The 27,431-nt window shown below is 50.8% G+C and overlaps 1 protein-coding gene across 2 annotated transcripts; it reads left to right on the plus strand.

Moving 5' to 3' along the window:
• The first annotated feature begins 999 nt into the window (after positions 1-999).
• KLHL12 (kelch like family member 12) lies at positions 1,000-26,477 on the plus strand. 2 transcript variants are annotated; one of them, XM_058855794.1, is made up of 12 exons: positions 1,000-1,073; positions 1,309-1,506; positions 8,234-8,387; positions 9,169-9,386; positions 12,381-12,530; positions 14,196-14,310; positions 17,243-17,349; positions 18,229-18,424; positions 19,089-19,247; positions 20,436-20,534; positions 24,406-24,592; positions 24,912-26,477. In XM_058855794.1, exons 2-12 carry the CDS (start codon positions 1,321-1,323, stop codon positions 25,036-25,038), a joined length of 1,698 nt encoding a protein of 565 aa, XP_058711777.1. In that variant the 5' UTR covers positions 1,000-1,073; positions 1,309-1,320; the 3' UTR covers positions 25,039-26,477. The 2 variants fall into 2 exon arrangements, with proteins under 2 accessions (XP_058711777.1, XP_058711776.1); XM_058855793.1 differs by lacking the exon at positions 1,000-1,073 and having other exon boundaries at positions 1,282-1,506.
• Positions 26,478-27,431: the final 954 nt, after the last annotated feature.

Below are 27,431 nucleotides of genomic sequence, written 5' to 3' on the forward strand. Positions count from 1 at the left end.
CCTGTGAGAGCTCTGCCTCCAGAACACTGCAGCAGGGAACCGAGAACCATGGAACCACAGGATCATTAAGCTCGAAAAAGCCCTCTAAGATCACTGAGTCCGACCACTCCCCCAGCATTGCCATTTGAAACCATGTCCCCGGGTGCCATAATCCACACATATTTTGAACACGTTCAGGAATGGTGATTCCACCACTCCATGCCCACTGCCCTGGGCAGCTGTGCCAGGGCCTGACCACCTCTTCAGGGAAGAAATGTTCCCCAGTGTCCAACCTGAACCTCCTGCGGCTCAGCTTGAGGCCGTCCTTGTCCTGTCCCTGTTCCCTGGGTGCAAAGCCTGTCCCCCCCCCCGGCTGTCCCCTCCTGTCAGAGGAGAGCCACAAGGTCCCCCCGAGCCTCCTTTTCTCCAGGCTGAGCCCTTTCCCGGCTCCCTCAGGGTTCCCGGTGCTCCGGACCCTTTCCCAGCTCCCTCAGCCGCTCACGGTGCTCCGGACCCCCCCCGGCCCCTCAGGGTTCCCGGTGCTCCGGACCCCCCCGGCCCCTCAGGGCTCCCGATGCTCCGGATCCCCCCCGGCCCCTCAGGGTTCCCGGTGCTCCGGACCCCCCCCGGCTCCCTCAGCCGCTCCCGGTGCTCCGGACCCCTGCCGGCCCCTCAGGGTTCCCGGTGCTCCGGACCCCCCCCGGCCCCTCGGGGTTCCCGGTGCTCCGGACCCTTTCCCGGCCCCTCAGGGTTCCCGGTGCTCCGGACCCTTTCCTGGCCCCTCAGGGTTCCCGGTGCTCCGGATCCCCCCCGGCCCCTCAGCCGGTCCCGGTGCCCCGGACCCCCCCCGGCCCCTCGGGGTTCCCGGTGCTCCGGACCCCCCCCGGCCCCTCAGGGTTCCCGCCCCGCGGGTTGCGCGGAGCCGCTGGGGGGCGCTGTGGGACCCGCCCCAGGCTCGTTGCTCGGCAACCGCCCGGCACCCAGGGGCGGGGCGCTGTGCGTGCGGCGCGATGACGCAATCAGAGCGCGCGGTGCGGGGAGAGGGAAGGGCGGGGGGAGGCGAGGTGTGCGGGCCGGGACCTCTCCCCGCGGCGGTGAGTGCGGCCGGGCCGGGCAGCCCCGGGCGGGGCGGGGCCGGGCGGGGCAGGGCGGGGCAGGGCTGGGCTGGCGGCCCCGGGCTGGTGTCGCCGGGGCGGCCGCGCCGCGGGGTCGTGGTGGGCGGGGGCGGCGGGCGGGGCGGGCGCTGAGGGCGGGCGGGGCGGCGCGGCGGCAGCGCCCCCTGTCGGCGGCGGGCGCCGTGCCATGTGGCCGTGCTGGCTGTGCCCGCAGGTGCCGCGCGCCATGGCCCCCCCCAAGGACATCATGACCAACTCCCACGCCAAGTCCATCCTCAACGCCATGAATGCCCTGCGTAAGAGCAACACGCTCTGCGACGTCACCCTCCGCGTGGAGCACAAGGACTTCCCGGCCCACCGCATCGTCCTGGCCGCCTGCAGCGACTACTTCTGCGCCATGTTCACCAGCGAGGTCGGTGCTGCCGCCGGCCCTGGGTGCTCCGTGGGTGGAGGAGGCAGGGCTGCCCAGTGCTTGGGCTGTTCTCTGTTGAGCTGCTCAGCAGCTGGGCCAGGATTCCCCCGTGGGGGCTCAGGATCCCCTTGTGGTGATCCTGGAGTCCACTGGATACTCCCCGTGGTTGCTCAGGATGCCCCCGTTGTGCTTCTTGATCCCTTCATGGTGGCTGTGGGTGCCTCGGGAACACCCATGGTGGCTCTGGATTTCTCTATGGGGGCCCCGGGTCTCTCTGAATCCCCCCATGCTGGCCCTGGAGCCCTCTGGATTCTGTCCTGGTGGTCCTGGACCTCTTCGAGCTGATTCTGTGTCCTCTTATGGTGGCCCCAGAGCCATTTATGGTGACCTAGTGGGGAGTTAAGAGGTTTTGGTGGGGACTGTGGCCTTGATTCATGGTCTGCTGTGACCACCTTGTGCCCAGTGAGTTGCCAGGCTGAGCTGCCAAGCCAGAGAGTTCTGATACATTTCCTTATTTTTCTAGTGATGATTTGTGGTTTCTGTGGTTCCGGGCATCTTTCCTGCCCTGGTGCCAAGCTGTGGGAGCTGTGCTGGGGAGTCTGGGCAGCCCTTTCTGTGCAGGGGAGGGTGTTTGATGTGTGCTCTGGCCTCCCCTTGGCACTGGCTGAGAGCTGAGCTGTGCTGCTCTCCTGCCACGGGGGTGTCACTGGGGCTGGGGTGGCTCTGAGCGCTAGGTGCTGCACTCAGCACATCTCACCTGTGAGCACCTTGGCTCTCAGCCCTTCCTGGGAGACTTGCAGTACCTGTGTGCAGTTTCCCTGAGTCACTGACAGGCACTCAGCTACAGCTAGCACTCACTGTTAAACGTCAGATGCTTTGCCTGGCTTTGTCTTTATAAGTTTGAGTCAATCTTTGCAGCTTTATCTTATGGAAGATGTTTTCCTTATCCTACCACCTTCCCCATTAGCAGGGAGAAACACTGTTAAGTAGCTCACAGGTCCTAGAGCCCTCCCTGCTAGCCCAGGAGTCATTGCAGCAGACAATGATATTTTTCTTTGTTTTACCCAGGCATGAAGGCTGTGGCAGAGCTGTGTGCCCACTGCTGTCAGTGCTGTCGGGGCAGCAGGTGTCTCAGTTTTCACAGTCCTGTGCAAAGAAACCAAAATGATGCATGTGTGGCCTGACCACAGATCAATATGGTTTTTTTGTCCATATCTTCATGAAATTTGTAAATTCATCAGGTTTGTGCTCTTTCTCTGCATAAAGGAAACGCAATTAAATGAAGAAAGCACACAAAGCAAATTCAATCCCTGGAGGCTGAAGTTCTCTGTTTTCCAGTAGCTCTAGGTGCTCAGCAGTACAGCAGAGTATCTCTGCTTCTCTGGGTTTGCCTCCACAATCCTCTCAGTGCTTTTGACTTCTGGACTTTGTCTAGGCAGTGTGCAGAGATCCAATCACTCCCTGTGCTCCAGAACGTTCTTTGTGGCTGCTAACAAAGGCTGGGTGTTGGTGTGCTTTGGGTCTGAGCTGAGATGTCTCTCCTTGCTTTGTTACACTCACGTTAACTGTAATAGTGACATTCATTCAGACATGTAAATCTTCCTAGGAAATGAAAATTTTCCTGGGAAAACACCTGTGCTCAGTGGGCAGAATTGCTTGCTCTCTCATGCTCCCACACTGCCCCTGCTTTAAGGGTTTTTTTTCTTTTGCTCAGTTTGTGTTCCTTCCAAACTTGCTTCTTTGTTATGGAAACCCTAAAGTGACCAACCTGCCAAGGGGCACACAATTACAGAGTGTTTGTGGGAGAGCTTCCTTCCAGGAAGGGAAGCCTCACAGTGGACTTGTTTCCTGTGTGTGTCAGCAACAAGTGTGTCGAGGCCTGTGATGGGACAGTGCTTGGACAATCTCCAGGCACTTGTGGGTGCAGAGTTTGGCCAGGCTGGGACGCCAGGGAGCTTGGATTGTGTGTGGTGTCATGGACTGACACACCCTGCCAGAGCTTCTTTGGCGCTCCATCACTTTCCTCCTGGGTAAATGGGGCCTGGGGACTGCTTGGCTTCTCTGATGTGCTAGGTTGGACTGCACGAGGCTTTGCTCAGAATTAATCTTGGGGCTATGCCATGGCTTTCCTAGCCTTTTATCCTGGGGTTATGCCACAGTATTCCTGGTGTCACATCTGTGCATGGCCAGACTGACACTGAGACTGTCAACAGATACTGTTGTCATAAAAAAACTGTCTTTGCCTCTCTGTGTCTCAAGTTTCCTTCCTCCTCTCACTTCTGATTTTTAACATTTTAAAATATTCTCAATCTAACTTAGTATTAATTTCTTCCCATTTTCTGTTCCTGTTTTACGGAATGAGGAGAAGCCACTGATCACCTGATGAACCCCAGGCTTTTTACAACACTTTGCCCCTGTGCTGAGTAGTGCAGGAAAACTGAAACACCATCGGTTTTACCTACAGGGTTGTTCCTCACAGTGAAAATTGCAGAGCAGTTTTATCTCCCCTGGATCTTGGTTGAGCACTGGTATTTGTCTTTGTTTGGCCAAGTTAACATAACTTGGGATCTTTTAAGATCTGATCACTGGCTCCACCTCAGAAAGAAACTTTTCTGTCTTCTCTTGAAGGCTATGTTCTAGAAATTGAAGGGTTCTTTCCCCCCAGAACAGAGAAATACTATTCTGAAAGTAAACAACTGGTGTGTCCTGGTTCTTACACGGTCAACTTCCCTGCACCATAATTGCTCTCCAGGGTATAGTGAGCCACACATTAGCACTGTCATGCCAGCATTTCTCTTCCCCTGTGAGAAGAAATTGGGGTTTATTCCAGTGTACTTTTGTGTATCTGCATTAGTAAAGACAAAAACAAGAAGTAGCCTTGGGCAAGAAAGGAGTTGCAAAATTTTAGACCCATTCTCCTGCATAATTGTTGTGGTTTAGCCCCAGGCAGCAGCCAAGCCCCTCAGAGCCCTGTCTTGCTCCCCCACCAGCAGGATCAGGGAGAGAGTCAGAAGGGTAAAAGGGAAAATTTGTGGGTTGAGGTAAAAAAAGTTTAATATGGAAAGCAAAAGCCACACATGCCATCAAAGCAAAACCAGGAATTCACTCCATTTCCCATGGACAGGCAGGTGTTCAGCCATCCCACAGAGAGCAGGGTTCCATGGCACATAACAGTGACTTGAGAAGACAAACACCATCGCTCCAAACATCCCTCCCCCTCCTTCCTTCTGCCCCCCACTTTACATTCTGAGGGTGATGTTGTATGGTCTGGAACATGCCTTTGATCACTTTGGGTCATCTGTCCCAGCTGTGTCTCCTCCCAGCTTCCCGTGCACCCCCAGCCCCCTCGCCAGCCTGGCAGTGAAAAGCAGAAAAGGCCTTGGCTGTGTGTGACCACTGCTCAGCAATAACAAAAACATCTCCATTATTGTCCCTACATTCAGCACAAATCAAAAATACAGCCCCATGCCAGCCACTGGGAAGGAAATTAACTCTGCCCCAGATAAACCCAGCACAATGATTATGGATGGAATGGAAGAAACAACATGGTGTTTCACAAAAGAGCTGTAACCTGCAGCCCCTGCCTTAAGGCTTTCAGCAGCTTGGACATCTTGAGGTAAAACTCCTGAGGCCTCAAAGTGACTCTCCTTAGTTGTTTTCCTGGATGCTGCAGTTGATTTTGGGATCTATACTGCTGCATGCTTCCTATGATGTTAGAAATGTGCTTGTATAAGAGTGTATCAATCCCTGGCTACTTTACTTCCTTCAGGGAGAGTGAGCAGAGCTCTGATATTAAACAAAAAAGTGGGAAACCGATCTGAAATTCTGACAGCAGAGATTCTGTGTGATACCACAGAACAACCTCGAAAGTAAGCAGTGGACACCTTGGAGAGGACACTGCGTTTTGGTTGGCATTCTGTGACCATCATCTTGCATTCTGAGTCCAAGTATGTGGCTGCAGGGATGAACAAGAGTCAGTCTGTGTCCCAGCAGCCCAGCCCTGAGCACTGCAGGCAGTTCTCTAATGCTGCACACACAGGCTGGAGCTCAGCTCAGCATCCTCATGAGTCTGAAAGGCTGAGAAGAATTAGGATTCTTGAGTCTGGAGAAGGTTCTGGGGTGGCCTTCCAGTACCTGAAGGGAACCAACCAGAAAGATGCTGAGAGACTGTTTTCATTGGGATTACAGGAGAAAGGGGAATGGCTTCAAACTGACAGAGTCCACAGGAGGTCCCTTCCGACCAAGACCATTCCATGATTCTGTGTTCAGAACCAATTTGTCTTGATTCTGTCACTGAGATCCTTCTCTAAGGTATGATGTTAGGATCCCAATTCTGCATCACACACATTAGGTGAAGTTACATGAAATCCTTCCTTCCTTCTAGGCATTCTTAGCATGTGAGTAAACTGAGCAAAATAACAACCGAGTAGTGGAGTGTAGCAAAAATACAAGGGAAGCAGGAAGTAATCATCTCTGTGGTATTAGCATTGTCCTCATGGTTTGTGTTGTGGTCAGCAATATAAAGAGAGTACGTGCCTGGCTGGTTGATTGTGGGTCAGGAGCTTCTTTATCAGCTCCAGGCTGATACGTGAAAAACTGATGCTTACAGCTATCAGGAGGTCAGTAGAAGTTTGTAACATCTTTGATCCTAAATGTGTATGGTTTATGTCTACATTTGCTTATTGGAATCGTCTGAATGTCTTGTCTGATCAGTTCTGAACTTTGGTAGCATCTGTGTCCTTTGTGGTACAAACAGCTTAGTCTTGTTTCAGGAATGTTTTGTCTGGCCCAAGGCAGGAACTGGTTTTAGCTTCTGAATGCAGTGCCTGGCCTGTCACACAGCAGGTCAGACAAGGTAATTTGCTGCTCCTTCCTGACTTTGGAAGCCATAAAGTTTGTTCACTGAGTCAACAGATTTGAAAGGCCTCTTGCTTCAGATTCCTTCTAGGGTCACCATTATCTCCTGTACTTCTCTACTGCAAATGTATTTCTGCATCATAGACAGGGCTCAGTCCCAGCAGGCATCTCTGCTGTGTCATGGAGTGCCTCTGCAGGAGTAGCTTCCACTGCTCTTATTTTCTGTGTTCTGTATCACCTTTTCCCCAGCTGTAGCAGATTTGAAGTTCAGTGATGGTATTTTGGCCATACTTTCTGCTCCCTGAGCCTCTGCCCAACTGGCTGTACCCACTTTGGGCTCATTTTTGGAAAGAGAAGCCATGGGCTTTCGTCTGCATTGTGCTTGCACTGGTGCTGACTACTCCAGAAGTCAGGGGCTGGTTTTGTAGCATGCCACAGGAAGATTATTATCTCTGGAGGTGCAGCCATGCTGCTGAGCTGGCAGCAATGGGCAGGGTGTGATTGGTGAGCCCACCAGCCAGTCCACTGGTCAAGAATCATTGAGTGCTCTGCCAGCAGCTCTGTGCTGGAGGCACTGAACCATAAAACTGATGCTTTGTGAAATGTAATCTGTTTTGTGCAAATTTGATGGATTAACAGGATTTGCTATTCCCAAAGATTGACCACTGAGAGGATAATGTTCCTTGGAAAAAGTAATTATTCCAAAATTAATCATAGAGGTGATAAAATAGTCAGGGGACAAAGTCTGGATTGTGTAAGTAAGTGCCATCATTGCACAAACTGTCATTTTACTTAATTTCATTTTAGGAATGAAATTCACCATAAGCTTGAAGAATGAATCAGGAAATTGACAGGTTGAGAAAGCTTTTTCTTTGGCTTGGTTTTAAAGGGGAGTGGTGAAGATGTCCAGGTGCTGGAAAGGAAAATTACTTGTCAGTAGAATTGACTTGTTCAGGTTTAGGGCTGGACATGCCCAGGGGAAAGTTACCAAAGCTCAGGCAGAAGGATGTAGGGGGCACAGAGATGCCAGATTTCTGGGCCACAGAGACACTTGGCAAAACTCTCAAAATAAGGAAGAAATTGATAAAGTCAGCTCAGCAGCTGTGCTGAATTCAACTCTGAATGGGTAGGAGGTAATTCCAACAGGGGCATGTCGTAACTGCTGACTCACAGCCACCAACTTCAGAAGTCCCCTGACCCAGAGGAAGAGAAGGACTGAGCATGGGACTAATCAGCATGAGAAGCAAGGAAATCGTTAACCACTAGGAGATAGAAGGATAATCAGTAAGAGAACTAGGTATCTTGTGCCAATAAACATTAATACCTTTGTTTGCTACAATATATAAATAGTGAACAGTTTTGCCAGTCATGTGCTGGCTTTGGGGATTGGCCCCCAGCCCCTCTTTCTGTGCTGAACTGAAATGAATCAAATACCTGCACTCTGGGTGTGGATTGGCCTCTTTCACACTGTGTTAAAGGGCCAACACTCAGGTGGGGACTCCATGGGAGCTGCAGCGTGTCACACACATCCAGCTCATGGAGGAATTCCCTTGGAGTAAAGCTGGAGTACTGCATGGAGGAGTTTAGTTGTCTTGCACAGGTGACACATGTATTCTCTGCTGACTCAGATCTCAGCTCACAGGTTTTACTGTACAGTGTGACTGTCCTTTTGATCCATGAAGAACTTTATCACTTACTCATTCTGTAGGGAAATTCCCTCCTTCCCTATATCTTTTCAGTGAGCACCAGAATAGAAAGCAAGACCTCTGTTGAATTCTCTGACAGATCTTATTTTCAAACCTGCTGAGTGTTGTGGGTTTTCTGATCACATTAATGAAAAATAAAGCTGTGTCTCCCTTTTAATTTACAGCTCTCAGAGAAAGATAAACCCTGTGTGGATATCCAGGGCCTGACAGCCTCCACCATGGAAATCCTGCTGGACTTTGTATATACAGAAACTGTGCATGTGACAGTAGAAAACGTCCAAGAATTGCTGCCAGCAGCATGTCTACTTCAGCTGAAAGGTAATTCAAGAATTAGCACAAATTGCATCATTGCTGCTATTTAGAGATTTGGTTTGTTTGACCCTATGTGCATGGAAGAGAGATGGGCAGAGGAATAATATTTATAAGTAGTTACATCAAACATCTCTTTTCTTGTGTGCTGTGGTAGATGTAGAGTACCTCATTGGTAGAGGAATGGATTTGGGTGCAAAACAAAATGGTAAAGCAGGTTCCATTCTTTGGGCTACTGTACTTCTGCAGGAATATTCCCAAGAGGAACTGTGAGCTGTGTAGCACATAAATGTTACAGCTCAGTTACATTATTGTAATAAGCAATCCTGGATGTCATTTGACCTGCCATCACAGTATGTCTGGGTCAATAACAGACTGGTTGTTGTCATTGTGGAGCTATCCTGGACAATTATCCCAAATCCCAGACAACTTACCCAAAAGTTATCATAGACCTAGAAATCTGGTGCTATATCCACTAGCAGACACATTAGTGGTTTATAATCCATGAAGCTGATTACAACTCACATTGGAGTCTTCCTAGTACCCAATTGATGTAATTTTTTCACTGGAATAGAACAGCCAGAGCACAAACCAGCCCAAAACGTGGTCTGGCTGCTCCAAGTGTCTTCACAGTCCCCAAAGCAATACATGCATGTGTGTGTTTCTGTAATACTTGTTATCTGAATTGGATTTTTCTTATTACTTAGAACTTTCTTTCTTGAAGCCCTTGCCAAAGCAGTGGATTGATAGTAAGCGTGCAGTGCTCATTCACCCCTCCAATTTTCCATAGGTGTGAAACAAGCTTGCTGTGAGTTTCTAGAAAGCCAGCTGGATCCATCAAATTGTTTGGGCATTCGGGATTTTGCTGAGACACACAATTGTGTGGATCTAATGCAAGCTGCAGAGGTCTTCAGCCAGAAACATTTTCCAGAGGTGGTTCAGCATGAAGAGTTTATCCTCTTAAATCAAGAAGAGGTTGAAAAGCTCATCAAGTGTGATGAAATTCAGGTAAAACCTGAAAAGTACCATTACTATGCAAAGCATTGAAGTAAAACATTGAAACCAGTCAGTAATTAATCCATACTCCTGGCATGGACTCCTCACACCGTTCCTGAACTTGAAGTTTAATTTTCAAGAACCGTCTATTTATATTTTTGCTAGCTTGTAATTTTATCACTACCATGTAACTTCTCTGTAAGAATTTGTTGTCACACAAGTGTTTCTTGCAAGTCAATGACAGTGAGTTAGTTCCCTTTGCAGTTATTGGCCCTTCATTCCCTCCTTTCCCTGGAGAAGATAAATTGTCTCAATGGCTGCATTTCAGAAATAGCCCCAAGCTTTAACTTCTGTTTGCCTGCTGATCAGTAGCACAAGGAACCCTGGCATGGTGCAGGGTGGTGTGACTCTGCAGGAGGTTGCAGGGAGATTTAGTTCCCTGAAGGTCAGCTCCTGGAGGATGTGCTATGTGACTGGAACATGTCAAATACATTTTTACAGCTTTTGTATGAATAAGTTGAACATTCCCTGGTAATGAGGAGAGAGCTTGATTATCTGTTGAGGTGGATTTTGTCAAGAGCTGATGTTCAGTGCAGTTGAAAGGCTTAAAGCAACCACTGCTCAGAGGTCAGGGGAACAGGAATGCTTGGAAGTAAACCAGTGTATGGAATACCTTTGGTGGGATTCTTGAAAAGCCAGTACAGGGGTAGCCAGAGGAGAATTGTTGATGTATTCTTTGAAAGTGATCTTCAGCCATGCCAAGATCCCCTTGTTAATGAGGCTGCTTGAGAAAGAGCATGTGAGACAGTGGTGAAGGACCTGGCTCCAGCTGGGATCTGCAGAGGAGAAGGCTTTGTTTGGTGTTTGACAGGCTGCAGTTTTGTGCTGTGAGGGGCTGAGCTCCCATGGGTTGTGATGATACTGAGAGCAGCTTCTGGGCTGGGAGGAAAATAATGAGGAGCTTCAGAATGACCCAGCCAAGCTTCTTGGATAATCTGCTTGGGAAAAATTACATTTCTTGTGGATTGGAAGGGCTGGCTCAGATCTTGATGCAGGCAGTTTGTTGGGCATGCACTGTTGTACCTTAAGGATGTGTGGTAGAATATGTAAATAGATCAAAGGAGGGGATTCTCACCCTCTTCTCTGTCCTTGTGAGATCTCACCTGGAGTGCTGTGTTCAGATCTGGGGTTCTCAGCACAAGAAACACGTGGACCTGTTAGAAAAGGTCCAGGGAAGGCCATGGAGCTGCTCTGAGGGCTGGAGCCCCTCTGCTCTTGAGCCAGGCTGGGAGAGCTGGGGGTGTTCACCTGGAGAAGAGACAGCTCCAGGGAGACCTTATAAAGGGGCTTATAAAAAAGAGAAACAGTGACTTTTTAAGTGGGCAGAGAGTGATAGGACAAGGGGTAACAGTTTTAAATAGGAGATATTTAGACTTGATGTTGGGAAGGAATTCTCCCCTGTGAGGGTGGGGAGGCCCTGGCACAGGTGCCCAGAGCAGCTGTGGCTGCCCCATCCCTGGGAGTGTCCAAGGCTTGAAGCAGCCTGGGCTGGTGGAAGGTGTCCTGCCCATGGCAGGGGGTGGAATAGGATGGGCTTTAAAGTCCCTTCCAACCCAAACCAGTCTGGGATGAGGAGCAGATCTCTCTCCTCCTGTGCCAGCACAGAGGTGCTGTGTGGAATCAAGAGCATGGTGAGGGAACACCCTCAGAAAATCTCTGGGCTGCTCAAGAAGTGCAATGACAGGTCCCCACTGTGATCCTGCATTTAGTGTTACTCATCATTTATCAGAAAACATAAATGATCTAATGAACAGTAAAATTGTTAAATATATCTGAGGACATACAGTTCAGGAGGGAATAAATCAACACAGGATTATTGGATTTAAAGAGGAGGTGGGGAAATTGGAAACAATACAGTAGTCTGCTCTCTTTCTGTGAGCTCTAATTGTCCTTTCCCTGTAATTCCAAGAAAAAGAGGCCATTCCAAATTACATTGTAACAAATATAAAACAATGGCATAGAAGAATGCCTTACATAATTAACCTCTATGGCTCCCTGCTTCAAAACATTCTGCCTGACAGCTTCAAACTGGACTTCAAAGGGAACCAGTCATAGGCTGGTGGGAAAGCTCAGTCCTTTCATCACAGGCTCTTATTTTATCTTCATATTTAGTCTCAGTTAACAGACTTTGTGATAATAAATTCACATCTGATTTCCTTTTACATTGGATGGTCTGATAGATGTGCAAAAAAGAAAACAAACTCTAAGTTATATATAATAGAGATTTTTACCATTCTTTTGCTTTTGGTAATAGGAGGTGTCCCAAAGCACCTGTGGATCTCTAACAGTATCAAATTTGGATGGTTTAGTCAGTGTAATCTCCAGAAGTGGTGTAAGCACCAACATGTCCTAAATGGAGACAGAAATAAACTAGTGATAAAATAAAATACACAGTAGAAATAAACAGTAATGTTCATCCCCTGGGATTCTCCACTCTGAAATCCTTTGTGGTTTTTAAAAGGTGGATTGAAATGAAAAGATACCTTAAATGTACCTGCTCTGGCTGGAGTGTCTGAGGAGCAGTGTGTGGGCACGGGGCTGCCAGGGCCTAAGCAGTTCTCTGTGCAAAGGAAACAGGATTCAAATCATCTCTTTGATAGCACTTGGAATTTTGCAGGATCACAGTTCCTGCTCCAGAGAATTGGGGGAGCTATCCTCTGAGTTCCCACTGGTCAGTGGATGGCGCTCTCAGCTCCAGGCTCTGCTCCACAACACCTAACACTGCTCTGGGACTTGGACTCCCCATTGTTGATCTCAGCTGCAGGGGAAAAAGCAAACGCAGGTTTAAGGAAAAGAAAGTGAGGGAATTCACTGACAGACACGTAGCTGACGTGTCCTGCTCCCCTGCTCGTGTGAAGCAGTGCAACAGCCTGGACATTGTGTGCTCCATGGCAGTAGCTGCAGTGTCAGGCTGCCAGGTGAGCAGGATGTGCCTCCTGTTTGCAGGTGGACTCGGAGGAGCCGGTGTTCGAGGCGGTGATAAACTGGGTGAAGCACTCGAAGAAGGAGCGAGAGGCGTCGCTGCCGGAGCTGCTGCAGTACGTGCGGATGCCGCTGCTCACCCCGCGCTACATCACGGACGTCATTGACACCGAGGTACGGCGCTCACTGCCTGCTCCTGCCGGGCTCTGCTGGCCTGCAGAGCTCAAAGCTCTTTCTCTGCTGCCACTGTTTGATGGTGACACTGTGGAGCTGTCCCTGCTCAGCCGCAGTGCTGCTGTCACACTGAGCAGTGTTTGCTGTGCCAGCAGTCGCAGCATCCCGCTCTGCAGCCGCAGGGTGCCCTCTCCAGCTGTCTCTGCACAAATCCACAGCACCTTGCTGTTGTCATCTCTCACAGTCTCCAACAAGTGCTTTCTGCCTTCATTCCTGAGCACTGGCAGGTCCCCTTCCCCAGGCTGAAGATTGCTGGCATGGACCTCAGGGAGGTCATGGCTCCTCAGAAGGTGTCTGAGGTGCAGAAAGCCAGCGAGTACTCGAGTGAGAAAGGCAGCAGCCGTGTGGGTCCAGGACCAACACACAGCCAAGAGCCATGGCTAACGCTGCTGCTTTTTGTTCTGGGATGCTGCAGAGGCAACCCAAAATGGGGGTGATGTAAAGAGACAATTAAGCTTTCCAGGGCAAGTTTAATTCCAGACAGGAAGTGATGCAGACCCCAGGCAAGATTTCAAAGGAAGGCCCAGAGAAGGTCAAACCAGCCTTCAGGATAGATGGTGATAGGATGGACTCAAGGATTATTATCCCTTGTCACCTGGTGCTGAATAGTGAATGACAGACATTTCTCTAGGTCAGGAAAAGGCTGGTTTAGCAACAGTCATCTCAGATGTGATAGATTATGGATGTTACTAAATCACAACAACCTAATGGTTGTGTTAGGTTGGGCCAGAGCTAAAGGGTGTTCAGTCAGATTGTCATGGTCCACTTCAAACTGAAATTGAAGCTAATGGAAAAGGGACTGGTACCAAAACAAATCTGTTCCAAATCCAGCCCGAGACAGAGTGTGTACAGCCCTCAGCTCTCAGCCTGAATGCACAGGGTGACCTGTCCAGTCTGGCAGTGCCACACACTGGTGGCACATCCTCAGCTTGGGGCAGTGTGGAGAGCAGAGTGTTGGTGCCTCATACAGACACCAGGAACCTGCAGAATCTGAACAAAATCTGAGCTTTCTGAAGCAACGTGTACACCAAACACCCAAGGGAAAATGACTGCTGAGCTGAAGGGAAGGTGGTCCAGGCCCTCAGCTAGGGAAGGGAATTACACAGCACTTGGAAGGAGACGAGGCTGTCCTTGGGTGCCCCTCACTCTTCAACAAGACCTCAGTGCTCCTGTTGCCTCTTCACAACTCCATGTCCCGTGTGCACAGTGATCAGGGCAGTAAATCAGTTTAACTGTGCTGTGCACCCCATCTCTTCTCCAATGGCAGGTGCAGGACAAGTTGTGTGTGGTTCCACTGCCAGTTCCCCTTCCTAGTCATACTTCTACTGGCTTAAATGGAGCAGAAGTGGCTTTTCCTTAGTGTTCCAATGCAGCCATTTTCCTTAAGGAGCCTTCAGTGCCAGGCTCTGAGGATGGAGCCGTATCTTCTTAGCTGCAGTCTGGTCTTCAGTTGCCTTTGCATTTCCCTGCGTGCCGTGTCTCCACCAGGACCTGCACACAAGTCCTTTTCATGCTGTCTGAGCTGATGAGAGTTGGCTTTAGGACAGTTCTTCTGAGGTTTCTTAAAATACATTGCATGTACCAGTGACTCATGTTTCTCCCCAGCCTTTTATACGCTGCAGCCTGCAGTGCAGAGACCTCGTAGACGAAGCCAAGAAATTCCACCTTCGGCCCGAGCTGCGGAGCCAGATGCAAGGACCCAGGACACGAGCACGTCTGGGTGAGCAGCAGGGGAAGGGACCCTGAGAGGGGCCAGGGCATGGGCAGGTGTGTCAGACACCTTGTCTAGTGCCTTGTAATTGTGTTGATGTTCCTAACAGCAGTAACTCGTCATCCCATGGTCCCCAGTGGGACAGAGAGGGGACTGGAGCAAAGGACAGAGGTGCCTCTTCTACAGAGCACAATTGTTTAGTGCCAGTGTGGGGAGTAGCTGATGGCCATTAAACCCAGACCCCTGCTGTGGCCTTAAAACCAGTTTCCTGAGTTGCTGGTGCCTGCAGATACTTTTGTCCCAGCATGCAGCTGTCAAAGAACTGTGGGAAGAGTTTCTTCCTATCTGAAGAGGCAGGTATCAGAGTCCAAAATTGAGCTGTGAGGTGAGTAACAGCTGCCTTACAGTGACAGCAAGTTTCCACAGCAAATTGAACAGGGGAAGGTGCAAGGAGGGAGATGGGGGTATCCCTCTTACCCTTCAGAGGTGCGTTTATTTTTCTCCCTAGCTTTGTTAAGGCAAATAAATGATGATATCTTCCTTTATTTCAGTAACTGCCACCAAGCACTGTCACTGAATTGTTCAGAAAATGTTTGTCTTAGGGCCGTGAACATGCAAGAGCAACATAAATATAGGAATGTCCTACAGAAGAGGGAAAAGTATTTTACTGGCTTCTCCTGTCAGACTGTCTGTGCTGTGCCTGTGTCCTGGTGCACTCCCAGGGCACTGCCATCAATGCCAGCATGGACCATTCTTCCTGCAAGGAATCCTCCCTGTGTGTTCTCCAGGGCTACTGCAGGTGTGGAGAGAGACCCCAAAATCCCTTTGTGACCTGTTTTAGGGGACAGAAAGCAGTTTAACCTCAAAAAGAGGAGGACAGATTAGGTTTGTCAGGGACATACTGATCAGACTTTTCTGGCCTGAAAAGAATGTTGTTATGCTGTTCCTGCATAGTCCAGGCCTCAGTGCATTTTGTGGGAATTCCTATGCCAGTTTCAAAGACCTGCACTTCAGCTCAGCCTGTCACTGGCATCAGACTTCCAGTATCTGAAGGGATCCAACAAGGAGCCAGAAAGGGACTCTTCATCAGAAACTGCAGCAATGGGACAGTGGGGAATGGTTTCACATTGAAAGAAGGGAAATCTAGGGAGGAAATTCTCCCCTGAGAGGCTGGTGAGGCCCTGGCACAGGTTGCCCAGAGAAGCTGTGGCTGCCCCATCCCTGCAAGTGTCCAAGGCCAGGCTGGATTGTGTTGCAGTATATTGGGACTCTCTTGAACAGGAGAGCAAGATTTATTACCCCAGATCTTCTTTTATAGACAGATACACAAAGGTCTGGAAAGGTAAAACCCTTATGGTCAGTGAACTAACACATCACCATCATTGGTCAGTGGGGTTCACCACCCCTCGACCTTCTCTTGCAAGAAAACAAGGAACAGACAAACAGCACCTGCAAGGCTGTCTTCTGTCTCTAAGGATTGTTTGATTCCTCCTTATGTTTTCCTAGGCTGCTTTCTCAGGCCAGTCTGAGAAAGTTACATGGCCTGCTTTTCCACAGACACTGTGCTCCCTGCTTTCTACCTGCATTTAGCATCCATAGGATGGGGCTTGGAGCAACCTGGGCTAGTGGAATGTGTCCCTGAACATGGCAGGGAGGGGCTGGCTTTCTCATGGCATGAACTTTCAAGTCCTTTCCAATACAAACCATTTTGTGATTTTATGATTTTAGAAAAACATATTTCATTTTATTAATTGAAATACTTCATCTGATTAAAAAGACATTAAAAAACTGTTTTATTATCTAATTGTACAGGTTAAAACTTCACATTATTGCTGAGGTTCATCCTTTGGATTCAGCCCTAGCTGCTTTAATTGATTCCATACCATCTGATATCAGCAATGTGTCACTTACAAACTGTGGTCAAGGCATGTGTTAACTTTGCATGGGAGGAACTGAAGTGATTGCACTTTTAGTTGTCTTACTGGAAAGGAGGCTTTCCAAGATGTTGGAGCTCTTGTGAATCCTTCCCAGTTATTTTTTATATTATTCTTCATCTGAGGTGGCAGCTTTTCTGCTTTGTGACAGACAAAATCTTGTTAAATGTTTGTTGCTTGGTTTTCGGTCCTTGTGCAATGAAAGTCCTAAATTCTAGTGATAAACTCCCTGTTCCAGAAAGGGCCCAAGGAATCAAGGAGATGCTGAGGTGTTTTAAACCTGAGACAGAAGCCTGCTTCCAGGCAGTGATTAGAGAGGAAGTTACAACTCTGCAGGTCACAGCTATTATTAACAGTCATGGAGGAAATAAGAAAAACTCAGAGAATTCGTCTAAGAGAAGAGAAAGTAGAGGGAAGGCAATTTTGAAATAAAATACACAAGATTTAGGAGATAATTCCTGGGGAAATATTTAATTAGTTTTCTAAGCTTCAGACAGCCTGACTTGTTTCTCAGTTATGTGGTGAAGAAAGTCCCCTAAATCAGGTCTGGATGTCACTTGCAACCAAGAGGAGACTTTGTGTTGTGAGGAGGCTGCAGGGAAGCAGCCATTCTCCTACAGATTCTATGGGGTGGTGAGAGGTTTGGGAGGAACAGTGTTAAGGATACAAAAGGAGATATAAAGGAGTGAACTTCAGCACCTGTCTGAGGCAGCTTGTCTTCTCAAAGTGCCTCTGATGTTAGGAGAAAAACAGCAGCCAGCTCCTAACACCTCACTCAGTCGTCTGCCACATGCTCTGAAGAGTTTCTCCCTTCTCTTCCTTGCTGAGCACAGAGGGAGTGCGAGTGCCTGAGCCAGGTTAGGTCATTCTCCAGAGCTGAGACAAAAACAGGGATTTAGAGGCAGCTTGTGCCAGGGAAGGCTCAGAGTTTCATCAGGTTGTTCCCCTGAGATGACCCTTCAGTAGTGAAGGGATTGACTTGGCTTTGCTGTCCCTCTGTGCCTCAGGAGCTAACGAAGTGCTGCTCGTGATCGGCGGCTTCGGCAGCCAGCAGTCCCCCATTGACGTGGTGGAGAAATACGACCCCAAGACCCAGGAGTGGAGTTTCCTGCCGGTAAGGGACTGCTTCTGACCACCACTGAGCTGAGCAGGCTGTGAGCAAACACTGATCCTGCAGCACCAGCTGGAAAACTCTTTGGGCTGTCCTCTGCAATCTGCTGAGGATTTCTGACAGAAATGCTTTGAAGATTTACATGGTGAATGCTGAAACCACTTCAGCTTGCAGAGTGACTGAGGGAGAGGGGGTTGTTGTCATAGACCTGATCAGCTGAGCCTGCAGAGACCCACATCTTGGTTGTGGGAGTGAGAACTATCATGTTTCTTAGTGAAGGGGTGTTAAGCTTCAAGGTTAGTGATGATAATTGGAATGTCAATAGGAACAGTGTAATCAGTGCAGCCTTCAGGCTGCTGCATGATCCCACTGCAGTGTTTTGGAGCATAATGGGAAGAGACAATTTGTGCACTGAGGAGTACTTCTACCCAAATTAAAATCACCTTTATCTGTGTGAAATGGTGGAGAACTGCCTCTTCCTTAATATCACCAGTCAAGGCAGACTCAGTATCACCTGGCGTTCCAAAATTCTGATCTTTTTTGGAGGCTAAAAGCTTCATCAAATACTCAAAGTCCCCTCTTTTTCCCATTACCAGTGTCTGCAGGAGCCAGTGGGAGGCTAACAAAACATCTCAAATGCATCAAAAATTACACAGCAGCACAGGATAAATGACATTTAGTGTGAAATATTTGAGTGCAGAGAGACATGGTCCTGAGAGGAGAGCATGGCAAGGGGAGGCAGGCACAGTCCTTTAAATCCATAGTGCTGCCTGCTCTGGGCCATTTCCAAAGGAGCAGCAGAGGAGGGTGGAGGAGCAGTGGTTGGTCTCCATGGGCAGTGTTGTTTCTCTCTTTGACCTTGGTGCTGCTTTGCTGTCTCAGAGCATCACCCGCAAGCGGCGATACGTGGCCACGGTGTCCCTCCACGACCGCATCTACGTCATCGGGGGCTACGACGGGCGCTCCCGGCTCAGCTCCGTGGAGTGCCTGGATTACACATCGGATGAGGACGGCATCTGGTACTCCGTGGCTCCCATGAACGTGCGGCGAGGGCTGGCAGGAGCCACAACCCTTGGAGGTACGTCCTGGTCACCGCCAGAGCAGAACTGGCTGTTCAGCTCCAGCCTGAGATGCCCTGAGCTGGTTTGTGAAGAGTGGGCTGGCTCTGGGGGAGGGGGGGAGCCTGAGATTCTGCCTTCTCATCGCTGGGATGCACAAATGGAAAACTTGCCCACATATCCTGAGAGGAGCTCTGCCTCCGCTGCGTTCCTGCAGCACATATCCGTGAACTCTGGGGGAAAGGGGCTCTGTGAGAGATTATGGAGTGGGGAGCTCTGAGGGTTGGGCAGCACTGAGCACAGGACACCGAGTACAGCTGTGACCATCCAGTGCTGGAGTGACTGGAACATCTGCAGGGAAGGAGTGAGGACTTGGGGAGGTGCTGACATGAGGCTCACCACGGACAGAGTTTGGTTTTGGGTATGGCAATGTTTCAGTGGTTCTGCAGCACGAAAAAAAGCAGCTGGATTGTGTGTGTGTTCTCTTTCATCCACCAGCAAGAAGCAGATTTAAGGGCCAGATGGGATTTGAGTTTGTTTGTTGGGCCTGTGAGCCAGGCTGGGGAGCCTGGGTCCATCTTGGCTCCCAGTGTGCCACAGTCTGTTTTCTGTGGTTTGCAGTCCATGTTGTAGCTTTGCTCTGTGTGTGAGGGTGCTCAGCTGGGCCCACCTCTGTCACTGCAGACATGATCTACGTCTCGGGTGGGTTCGACGGGAGCCGCCGGCACACCAGCATGGAGCGCTACGACCCCAACATCGACCAGTGGAGCATGCTGGGAGACATGCAGACAGCACGGGAGGGAGCAGGGCTCGTGGTGGCCAATGGAGTGATCTACTGCCTGGGTAGGTACCCTCAGCACCTCTGGGAGCTATGCAAAGCCTGCCCTTTTACCCAAGTGACCGTTCAAGAGCAGCACCAACCTGGCATGCCCATGTTAGAAGAGGTTTAACCTCACTGGGCACTCACAGCTGTGTCAGTGAGTGCTGCCTGACCTCACTGTTCCCATCACAGTGCCTTCGAGTGCAGCTGCCACATCACTGCATGGAATGCTGCACATTGCAAATTACACACAATTTACACACACTGCATTTGAGGGATGGCAGAAGTGTGGAGGATAAGCAATGCCAGCTGAGGCTTTGTGTGGCCTGGGCAAGTGTCCAAATGCCCAGAGATGAAGCAGGTAGCCATGGGACAGAGTGCTCCTGCACCACACTAAGCAATGGTGGCTGTAGTGCTCCAGAAATGTATCCTGAGCTGTCTGTTCTCCAGCTTCTTCCTATAGCACTCATTTCAGTTTCAGAGCACCACAGCAGCTGTGAATACAGTGAGATTGCCAGAGGGAACAGAGCAATCTGAAGCTTGTTCTGTGGGTCACCTTCTAGGCCTGGAGCAGGCAGGCCCAGCATTGCACCCACATCTGTTGCAGACCTGTTCCTGGGGAGTCACAGATCTTAGGCACTGGTTTCATAGAACCACTGAATGGTTTGGGTTAGAAGGGACTTATTCCACCCCTGCCATGGGTAGGGACAATTTCCACTAGACCAGGTTGCTCCAAGCCCTGCCCAGCCTGGCCTTCAATCTGGCCATAAACCAACCACATTTATTCCTCTTCCTCGTGCTGTCCCTCAGGGGGGATGGCAGCACACTGCTCCTTTGCTGGGGCTGCACAGAGATTTTGGTATGCACTTGTAAAACAGGTCTTGAGAGATGCCAGCCTACACCATTCAGCCTCATGCATCTGCAGCACAGACCTGGCAGCTGCACATCTGCAGGGCTGCACCAGCAGTGGCCACAGGGTGCTCAGAGGCAGCTCCCTGGGGCTGGCCTGGATTGCTGCTCTCCCCCATCAGTGCAGTGTAGGGGCAGAGCTGGCTCTGGGCTGGCTGCAGGATCCTCTGCCCCACTGGGGTGGGCTGTGCTGCTGGCAGTGCCACGCTGTGCTCAGGGCCCAGCAGGCATGGTGCTGCTCTCTGCACAGAAAACATTCTCCCCAGCTCAGCCCCATGGTTTGCTCCTGTGTTTTGTTTCAGGAGGCTACGATGGGCTGAACATCCTGAACTCTGTCGAGAGGTATGACCCCCACACTGGACACTGGACAAATGTCACTCCAATGGCCACCAAACGCTCAGGTAAGAGCCCACAGTGCCTTGAGGTTTTCCTGCTGCACTGAGGGAGCAGTCACTTGCTGGTGTGTTCTGCTGCCCTGGAGGATGCTCCAGCCCCAGTGGGTGGGTTGGCTTTGAGAAAGGATGATTTTACTGGTTTGAATTCCCAAGAGAAATACAAACTTTAACATCTCCATCCCACGCCAAGGTGTGTATAGAGGAATGTGGTGGCAGGGTTATAGGTTACAAGGAGGGAGATGAAATGCTGTGTGACTTCCACAGCCAGGAGCAGTGTCTGGCATGGAGAAGAGCTCACAAGGCACAAACTGACTGCAGTATTGGGTCAGTGCTTGTCAGCTGCACAGTTCATGGGGAAGGCAGGTGTGCCCTGCCAGGCTGCTCCTTCACCTGAGCCCTGCTCCAGGGCAGCACTGCCAGAGTCAGCCAGCAGTGGGGTTACACAAATGGTGTAGTCACACAATAATTACCCCCACCAACTCTTCACTTGCCTCTCTGCCTGGTGTTCTATCCAAACTTTAAGTTGGCAGTTGTATCTAGGACAAAAATAGTGTTTAAATCCTTCTTTTGGAGTATCTTTCTGTTTAAGCTCTCCTTCATTTCTCAGAGGAGCTGTGCAGCTCCTGTAGCTCCTGTGTGCCCAGGTGTGTTGAGCTGCTCTTGCTGTGTGCCCAGGTGTGTTGAGCTGCTCTTGCTGTGTGCCCAGGTGTGTTGAGCTGCTCTTGCTGTGTGCCTCAGGGCTGCTGCCCTGCCCTCCAGGCCGTGCTGATGGGCTGCCCTGGCCCTGCCTGTGTGTGCATGGGAAGGTTGTTCTGTGCCTCCACACCTGTGTGGCTCCCAGTGCTTACAGTTACATTCTTTGACTCTCTTCCAAATCCCTTTTGAAGTTGCTTTTTTCTCTGCTTCTCTCAATAACTGGCCCTCACAATCATCCTGGGCAGCACTGCTCCATGTGGTCCCTGTGCAGTGTTCCTGGTTAGGGACAAGTACTGGGTACTCAATAAAACTGGGCTGGGCTCTGTTCCAAAAACATTTCAGTTTTCTTGTGCCTGCAGTGGCATTCACCAAAACCCCAGTCTTTAAATATTTATTCCTGTTAAGTGTTGGTTTATCTGCCAAGAATGGATTTGATTTAGGAGTTGGGCACTTTCCACATCCAAGAGGGCCATACATATAAATCAGGATAAAATCTGCAGCTTTTTCTAGTTCAGAGGCACCGTGTGAGACCAATCCATGAATCCCTAGGGAGCTTGAGGATCAGGTGGCTTTTCTAAAGGGGTCTGCTTTGGGCACCAGAGAAGGCTGACTTTGGACAAGACCAAAAGCAGAGTTGAAGGGAAAGCTTTCTACAACAGGCATTTGGCAGGTCTGTGCTCCCCACAGGAGCTGGAGACTTTGGTTGCTTTGGCTGCTAAAGCAAGGCTTTAGTGCCTTGGCTGCAGCATGAGCTCCTCGGTGCCACAAGCCAGCAGGAACCTGCTGAGGCTCTTGACCCCAGCACTGGCTCAGCTGGTTCCTTCCCTGGCACTGTGACCTGGAGCACCAAGATCTGAAATGTGGCTGTGTCCAAGGGCCTTTTTTTGCCCAAATTTTTGTGCTGCCACTCTGGTACTAACACCCCTAACTACTCACACCTTAGGTACTTGCAGCATTCATCCTGGTGTCAGTTCAGTCCATCCTGGTGACCTTGGACCCTGCAGGACTTCCTTGCCCCCAGGAAACCCTCTAAGAGTTATCCACATGCAGGTTTCTGAATTCTAAGACCAGGACTAAGAGTAATCTTGGCTTTATTCACAGAGATCATTTCCTCCTTGTTTCTTTTCACCTCTTAGGGCAGATTCTGGAGGGAGACTACCTCTCAGAGACCTTGGCCATATTGCATTGCTGGACCAAATTTCCCTGATTAGCTTTGGTCTCTTCAGCCCTCTGGGCCAGCCTGGCCGTTCCCAGCTGTTCTGGTGCTCTCAGCAAGGACAGACAAGGAAAGCCAGGATGCATTTAGTGGAACAGAAAGTCTCTTACACCCTGTTTGTAAAGAAACAGATCCATGCCCTAGAGCTGCAGGGTAGCTGGCTCATTTCCTTCAGGATATTCATTAGTGCAAGAGTTCCATGTTGGTGGTGACAGCCTGACAGGGCTGACTGTGTTCCCAGCTGCAGAAGCCCCTGAGGCCACCAAGTGTGTGGTAATGTCCCAGTGTCCCCCAGTGCTGAACCTGAGGGCGCTGCCAAGGAGGAACCGAGGCTGGTGGAGGTTATTTGCTGCTGGTTTCGTAAATTCCCAGTTGCAGCAGCATATTATTGTCTGCTTTCACTGTGAGAACACCTGTTCAGGCAGCTGCTCCAGCCACCTCTGCCTCTGCAACAGTTTAGAAACCAGTTTTCGTTTTGTCTTCCAGAGGAGAAATGTCAGGGAAATCCCTCCTCCAGCTTTGCATGGAGCAGTGTGCAGCTACTCTCCAGGCCACAGCTGGGAGCTGGGTGACACCAGGTAGTCAGAAACACCAGAGGAATGTTTCTGAGTCTCTGTGCTGACAGTCCCAGCCAGCAGAGCGGGGCTGGTGCTGCTCTGCTCACACACCTGTGCTCAGGTGTCAGCCCCTGTAAAGCTCTTGTGCTGCTGTGCTGCCCATACCCCGTGCCACAGAGTCAGCAGTGCTCTGTGGAGTGAGATGTTTTCATGTGTATTGGAGACAACAACAACACAAAACACGGTTATCAGCTCTCTTGGGGGAGGTACAAGCATAAAAAATGTCCTGTGAAGAGGGGAGGAATTGACTTGTGACAGTGAGTGTGACAGTGAGTGTGTGACAGTGAGTGTGTGACAGTGAGTGTGACAGTGAGTGTGTGACAGTGAGTGTGTGACAGTGAGTGTGACAGTGAGTGTGACAGTGAGCGTGTGACAGTGAGTGTGACAGTGAGTGTGTGACAGTGAGTGTGTGACAGTGAGTGTGACAGTGAGCGTGTGACAGTGAGCGTGTGACAGTGAGTGTGTGACAGTGAGTGTGTGACAGTGAGTGTGACAGTGAGTGTGACAGTGAGTGTGACAGTGAGTGTGACAGTGAGTGTGTGACAGTGAGTGTGACAGTGAGTGTGTGACAGTGAGTGTGACAGTGTGACAGTGAGTGTGTGACAGTGAGTGTGTGACAGTGAGTGTGTGACAGTGAGTGTGATAGTGAGTGTGACAGTGAGTGTGACAGTGAGTGTGACAGTGAGTGTGTGACAGTGAGTGTGTGACAGTGAGTGTGACAGTGAGTGTGACAGTGAGCGTGTGACAGTGAGCGTGTGACAGTGAGTGTGACAGTGAGTGTGTGACAGTGAGTGTGACAGTGAGTGTGTGACAGTGAGTGTGTGACAGTGAGTGTGACAGTGAGTGTGTGACAGTGAGTGTGACAGTGAGTGTGACAGTGAGTGTGTGACAGTGAGTGTGTGACAGTGAGTGTGACAGTGAGTGTGTGACAGTGTGACAGTGAGTGTGTGACAGTGAGTGTGTGACAGTGAGTGTGTGACAGTGAGTGTGACAGTGAGTGTGACAGTGAGCGTGTGACAGTGAGTGTGTGACAGTGAGTGTGACAGTGAGTGTGTGACAGTGAGTGTGACAGTGAGTGTGTGACAGTGAGTGTGTGACAGTGAGTGTGACAGTGAGTGTGTGACAGTGAGTGTGACAGTGAGTGTGTGACAGTGAGTGTGTGACAGTGAGTGTGTGACAGTGAGTGTGACAGTGAGTGTGTGACAGTGTGACAGTGAGTGTGTGACAGTGAGTGTGTGACAGTGAGTGTGTGACAGTGAGTGTGACAGTGAGTGTGACAGTGTGTGACAGTGTGTGACAGTGTGCCAGCGTCACTCGTGGGTGTGACTGTGGCACCTTCTCTCGGCAGGGGCTGGCGTGGCTCTGCTCAATGACCACATTTACGTGGTGGGTGGCTTTGATGGCACAGCACACCTGTCCTCGGTGGAAGCCTACAACATCCGCACCGACTCCTGGACCACGGTGACCAGCATGACCACACCCCGCTGCTACGTGGGGGCCACGGTGCTGCGGGGCCGGCTCTACGCCATCGCCGGGTAAGCCACGGGGTCCTGCAGCTCTGGCTGCTCAGAGGGTCACCTGAGGGGACACAGCTGCTGTCCCTTCCATGGGGCCTCTCCTCTGGCAGAGGAGACACCCACAGGGTCACTGAGCCCAACCAAAACAGGCAGCACAAAGGTCCAGGGCCCAGGCAGGCGGGAGAGCGGCAGCAAACAGCAATGGCAGCCTGATGCTGGGGTTAAAATTTGGGCTATACCTGCTGTATGCAGCTGTCCAGCCTCCCAGCAAGAGCTCTGAATGCCTCAGCCTCTTCCTCCAGCACTGCCCTTCATTTGTAGCTTTCTGTCCTGGCAGATACGATGGCAACTCACTGCTGAGCAGCATCGAGTGCTACGATCCCATCATTGACAGCTGGGAAGTGGTCACCTCCCTGGGGATGCAGCGCTGCGACGCCGGAGTCTGCGTCCTTCGGGAGAAGTGATCAGGAGGGAGCTCACAAAGAAAAACGTTCTAAAAGGTCTCGGCTGGAGGAAGAGTCCCAAATGATTTGCGGTCACTGTTCTTGAGAGTTGTGGATGCTGTGGGAATAGGCACCAGAACAGCAGCTTTCTGTGCTGCTTGTGACTAGAGCATGTGCATAACTGTGTGATCTCAGCAGTCATTTGAAATCAGGGGCTCTGTGGGAAGCTGGAGGAAGGAGATGAATGGGTCAGGAGAAGCTGCACTCTCTGCTGTTCCTGCGGCTCAGTCTGTGGGCAGAGCAGAGTTGCCCCAGCCTGGTCTCAGCCAGCCTGGTGACCCCTCCCAAGGACCTGTACATACCCCTGGGTCACCTCCAGCCGCCGCAGGACCCCGCGGCTCCTCGGGTCGCTCTCAGCCGTGTGGATGTGTGAGGGTGAGCCCAGCTGCTCTTATGTTCCAGCTTCAAATCATCGTGTACGTCCTGAATGTTCCAAGGCGCTCTCGGAGCGTGTGGCTGCAGAGCCGGGCTGGCTGCTGTGTGTGAGGGGCCTGCACCCTCGCTGTGGCTGCAGGGTCCTCGCAGGGCTGCTCACAAACGAGTCACAGGTCAAAGCTGTCAACTGCTGTGAGGCAGAGCTGAGGCTCCGGGGGCAGAGGGCAGGGGAGGAGCTCGTGGCCCGCCACAGAAGCGTCTGCAGTGTTTGTGCTCTTGATCAGGTGCTCAGCAAGGTTCATCACATCGTGTTTCCTCAAAAAGCTTGACAGCTCCAGCTGCAGTGGATGTGTGGCACTGGGAGCTTGGCCATGGCTGTGCCCCACCTGTGAGGAGGTCACCTGAGCTGAGGCCAGGGGAGTAGGGACACAGTGGCTGCTGCCCACCGAGGTCCTGCTGGGTGAGTCACTGGGGTTTGTCCCCAGACAGACCTGAGTCCAGCACACCCAAGGCAGCCAAGTTCATTGTTTCAGTGTCCAGGTTTTCCTTTTATCTAGGATTTTTCTGCTTCCAGGGCTGTTCCAGAGTGACATCCAGGATTCTGTTTCGCCCTTTGTTCTCAGCTGTTTATTCCCCTGTCTCATAACTCCACATCCTGTGACACTTGCTATCCCTGGCCTGCCCCAGGAGCTCAGGTGAGGCTCCATGAGTGGATCACAGCAGCTCATGGAGCACTCCCTGCTCAGCATGTCCTGCCTCACTGCGTTCCTGGGAGCACAGGCTCCCCTCTGCCATCAGCTTGGCCCCAGTGCCTGGGCTCCATGTAGTGCTGCTCATTGAGCTTCCTGCTGACTCCTTGCTTGGGGACAGGGTGGGATCAGGGACATGGTAGCATGACCTAATTATGCACTTTCAGCCAATGCTCTGACCTTCTGCGTTTGTTTCTATCACACAAGTGTTCTGTGGTTTTGTTTCCTATGTTTATTTTTTAATGAAAGTATAAAGAATAAAATATTTCCTGAGCCAGTAGGAGTTCTGTTTGTGTTCTCTACCTTCCAGATGTATGTCTGACTGCTGTGTGAAGGGTTTGTGCAAACCCTGTGTTAGACAGACAGTTGCCCTCAGGTGTGTCTCTGCCCTGCAGCTTCAGCCCAGTAGTGAGAAACAGCTGCTCCAGATGTGAGATCCATGGCACAGAGACCAGCCAGGCCTGGAGGACTCCCTAATGAGGGGATTTCTTGTACAATCTGTTGGATAAGAGCTTGGCAGCAGAGAGGAGGAAAAGATTGCAATTACAGTCAACAGCAAAATCATCAGGGGCTGAACATGAGCCCAGGTGTGCCCAGGTGGCCAAGAAGGCCAATGACACGTGCCTTGTACCAGCCATGGTGTGACCAGCAGGACCAGTGACCATCCCTCTGTGCTGGGGTCACACCTCCAGTGCTGGGAGCAGTCTTGGGACCCTCATGACAAGAAGGACATGGAGAGGCTGGAGCAAGTTCAGGGAAGGGAACAGAGCTGGGGAAGGGTCTGGAGCCCCAGGAGCAGCTGAGGGAGCTGGAAAAGGGCTCAGCCTGGAGCAAAGGAGGCTCAGGGGGGACCTTGTGGCTCTGCACAAGTCCCTGCCAGGAGGGGGGAGAGGAATGTCAGGCTCTGCTCCCAGGGAACAGGGACAGGACAAGAGGAAACGGCCTCAAGCTGTGCCAGGGGAGGGTCAAGTTGGATATTGGGGAAAATTTCCCTGAAGGGGTGGCCAGGCCCTGTCACAGCTGCCCAGGGCAGTGGTGGAGTCACCATCCCTGGAAGTGTTCAGAAGATGAGCAGAGGTGGCACCTGGGGACATGGGTTAGTGGTGAACGTGGCAGTGCTGGGGGCATGTTTGGACTCAATGATCTTGGAGAGCTTTTCCAAATTAAAGAATTCCATAATTCTGATACAGTAGAGCTGCAGTTGCAAAAAATTACAGCTCCTTTGTCCAC

This window comes from Poecile atricapillus, chromosome 23, assembly GCF_030490865.1.
Source record: "Poecile atricapillus isolate bPoeAtr1 chromosome 23, bPoeAtr1.hap1, whole genome shotgun sequence".
Lineage (NCBI taxonomy): Eukaryota > Metazoa > Chordata > Aves > Passeriformes > Paridae > Poecile > Poecile atricapillus.

What these genes read in the sequence shown, in the direction of transcription:
- KLHL12 (XM_058855793.1), top strand. Translation starts at nt 1,282, where the DNA reads ATGTGGCCGTGCTGGCTGTGCCCGCAGGTGCCGCGCGCCATGGCCCCC. An exon ending in AGGAGCCACAACCCTTGGAG is followed by an intron (nt 18,425 to 19,088) that starts GTACGTCCTGGT and finishes CTGTCACTGCAG; the next exon opens with ACATGATCTACGTCTCGGGT. An exon ending in TGGAGTGATCTACTGCCTGG is followed by an intron (nt 19,248 to 20,435) that starts GTAGGTACCCTC and finishes GTTTTGTTTCAG; the next exon opens with GAGGCTACGATGGGCTGAAC.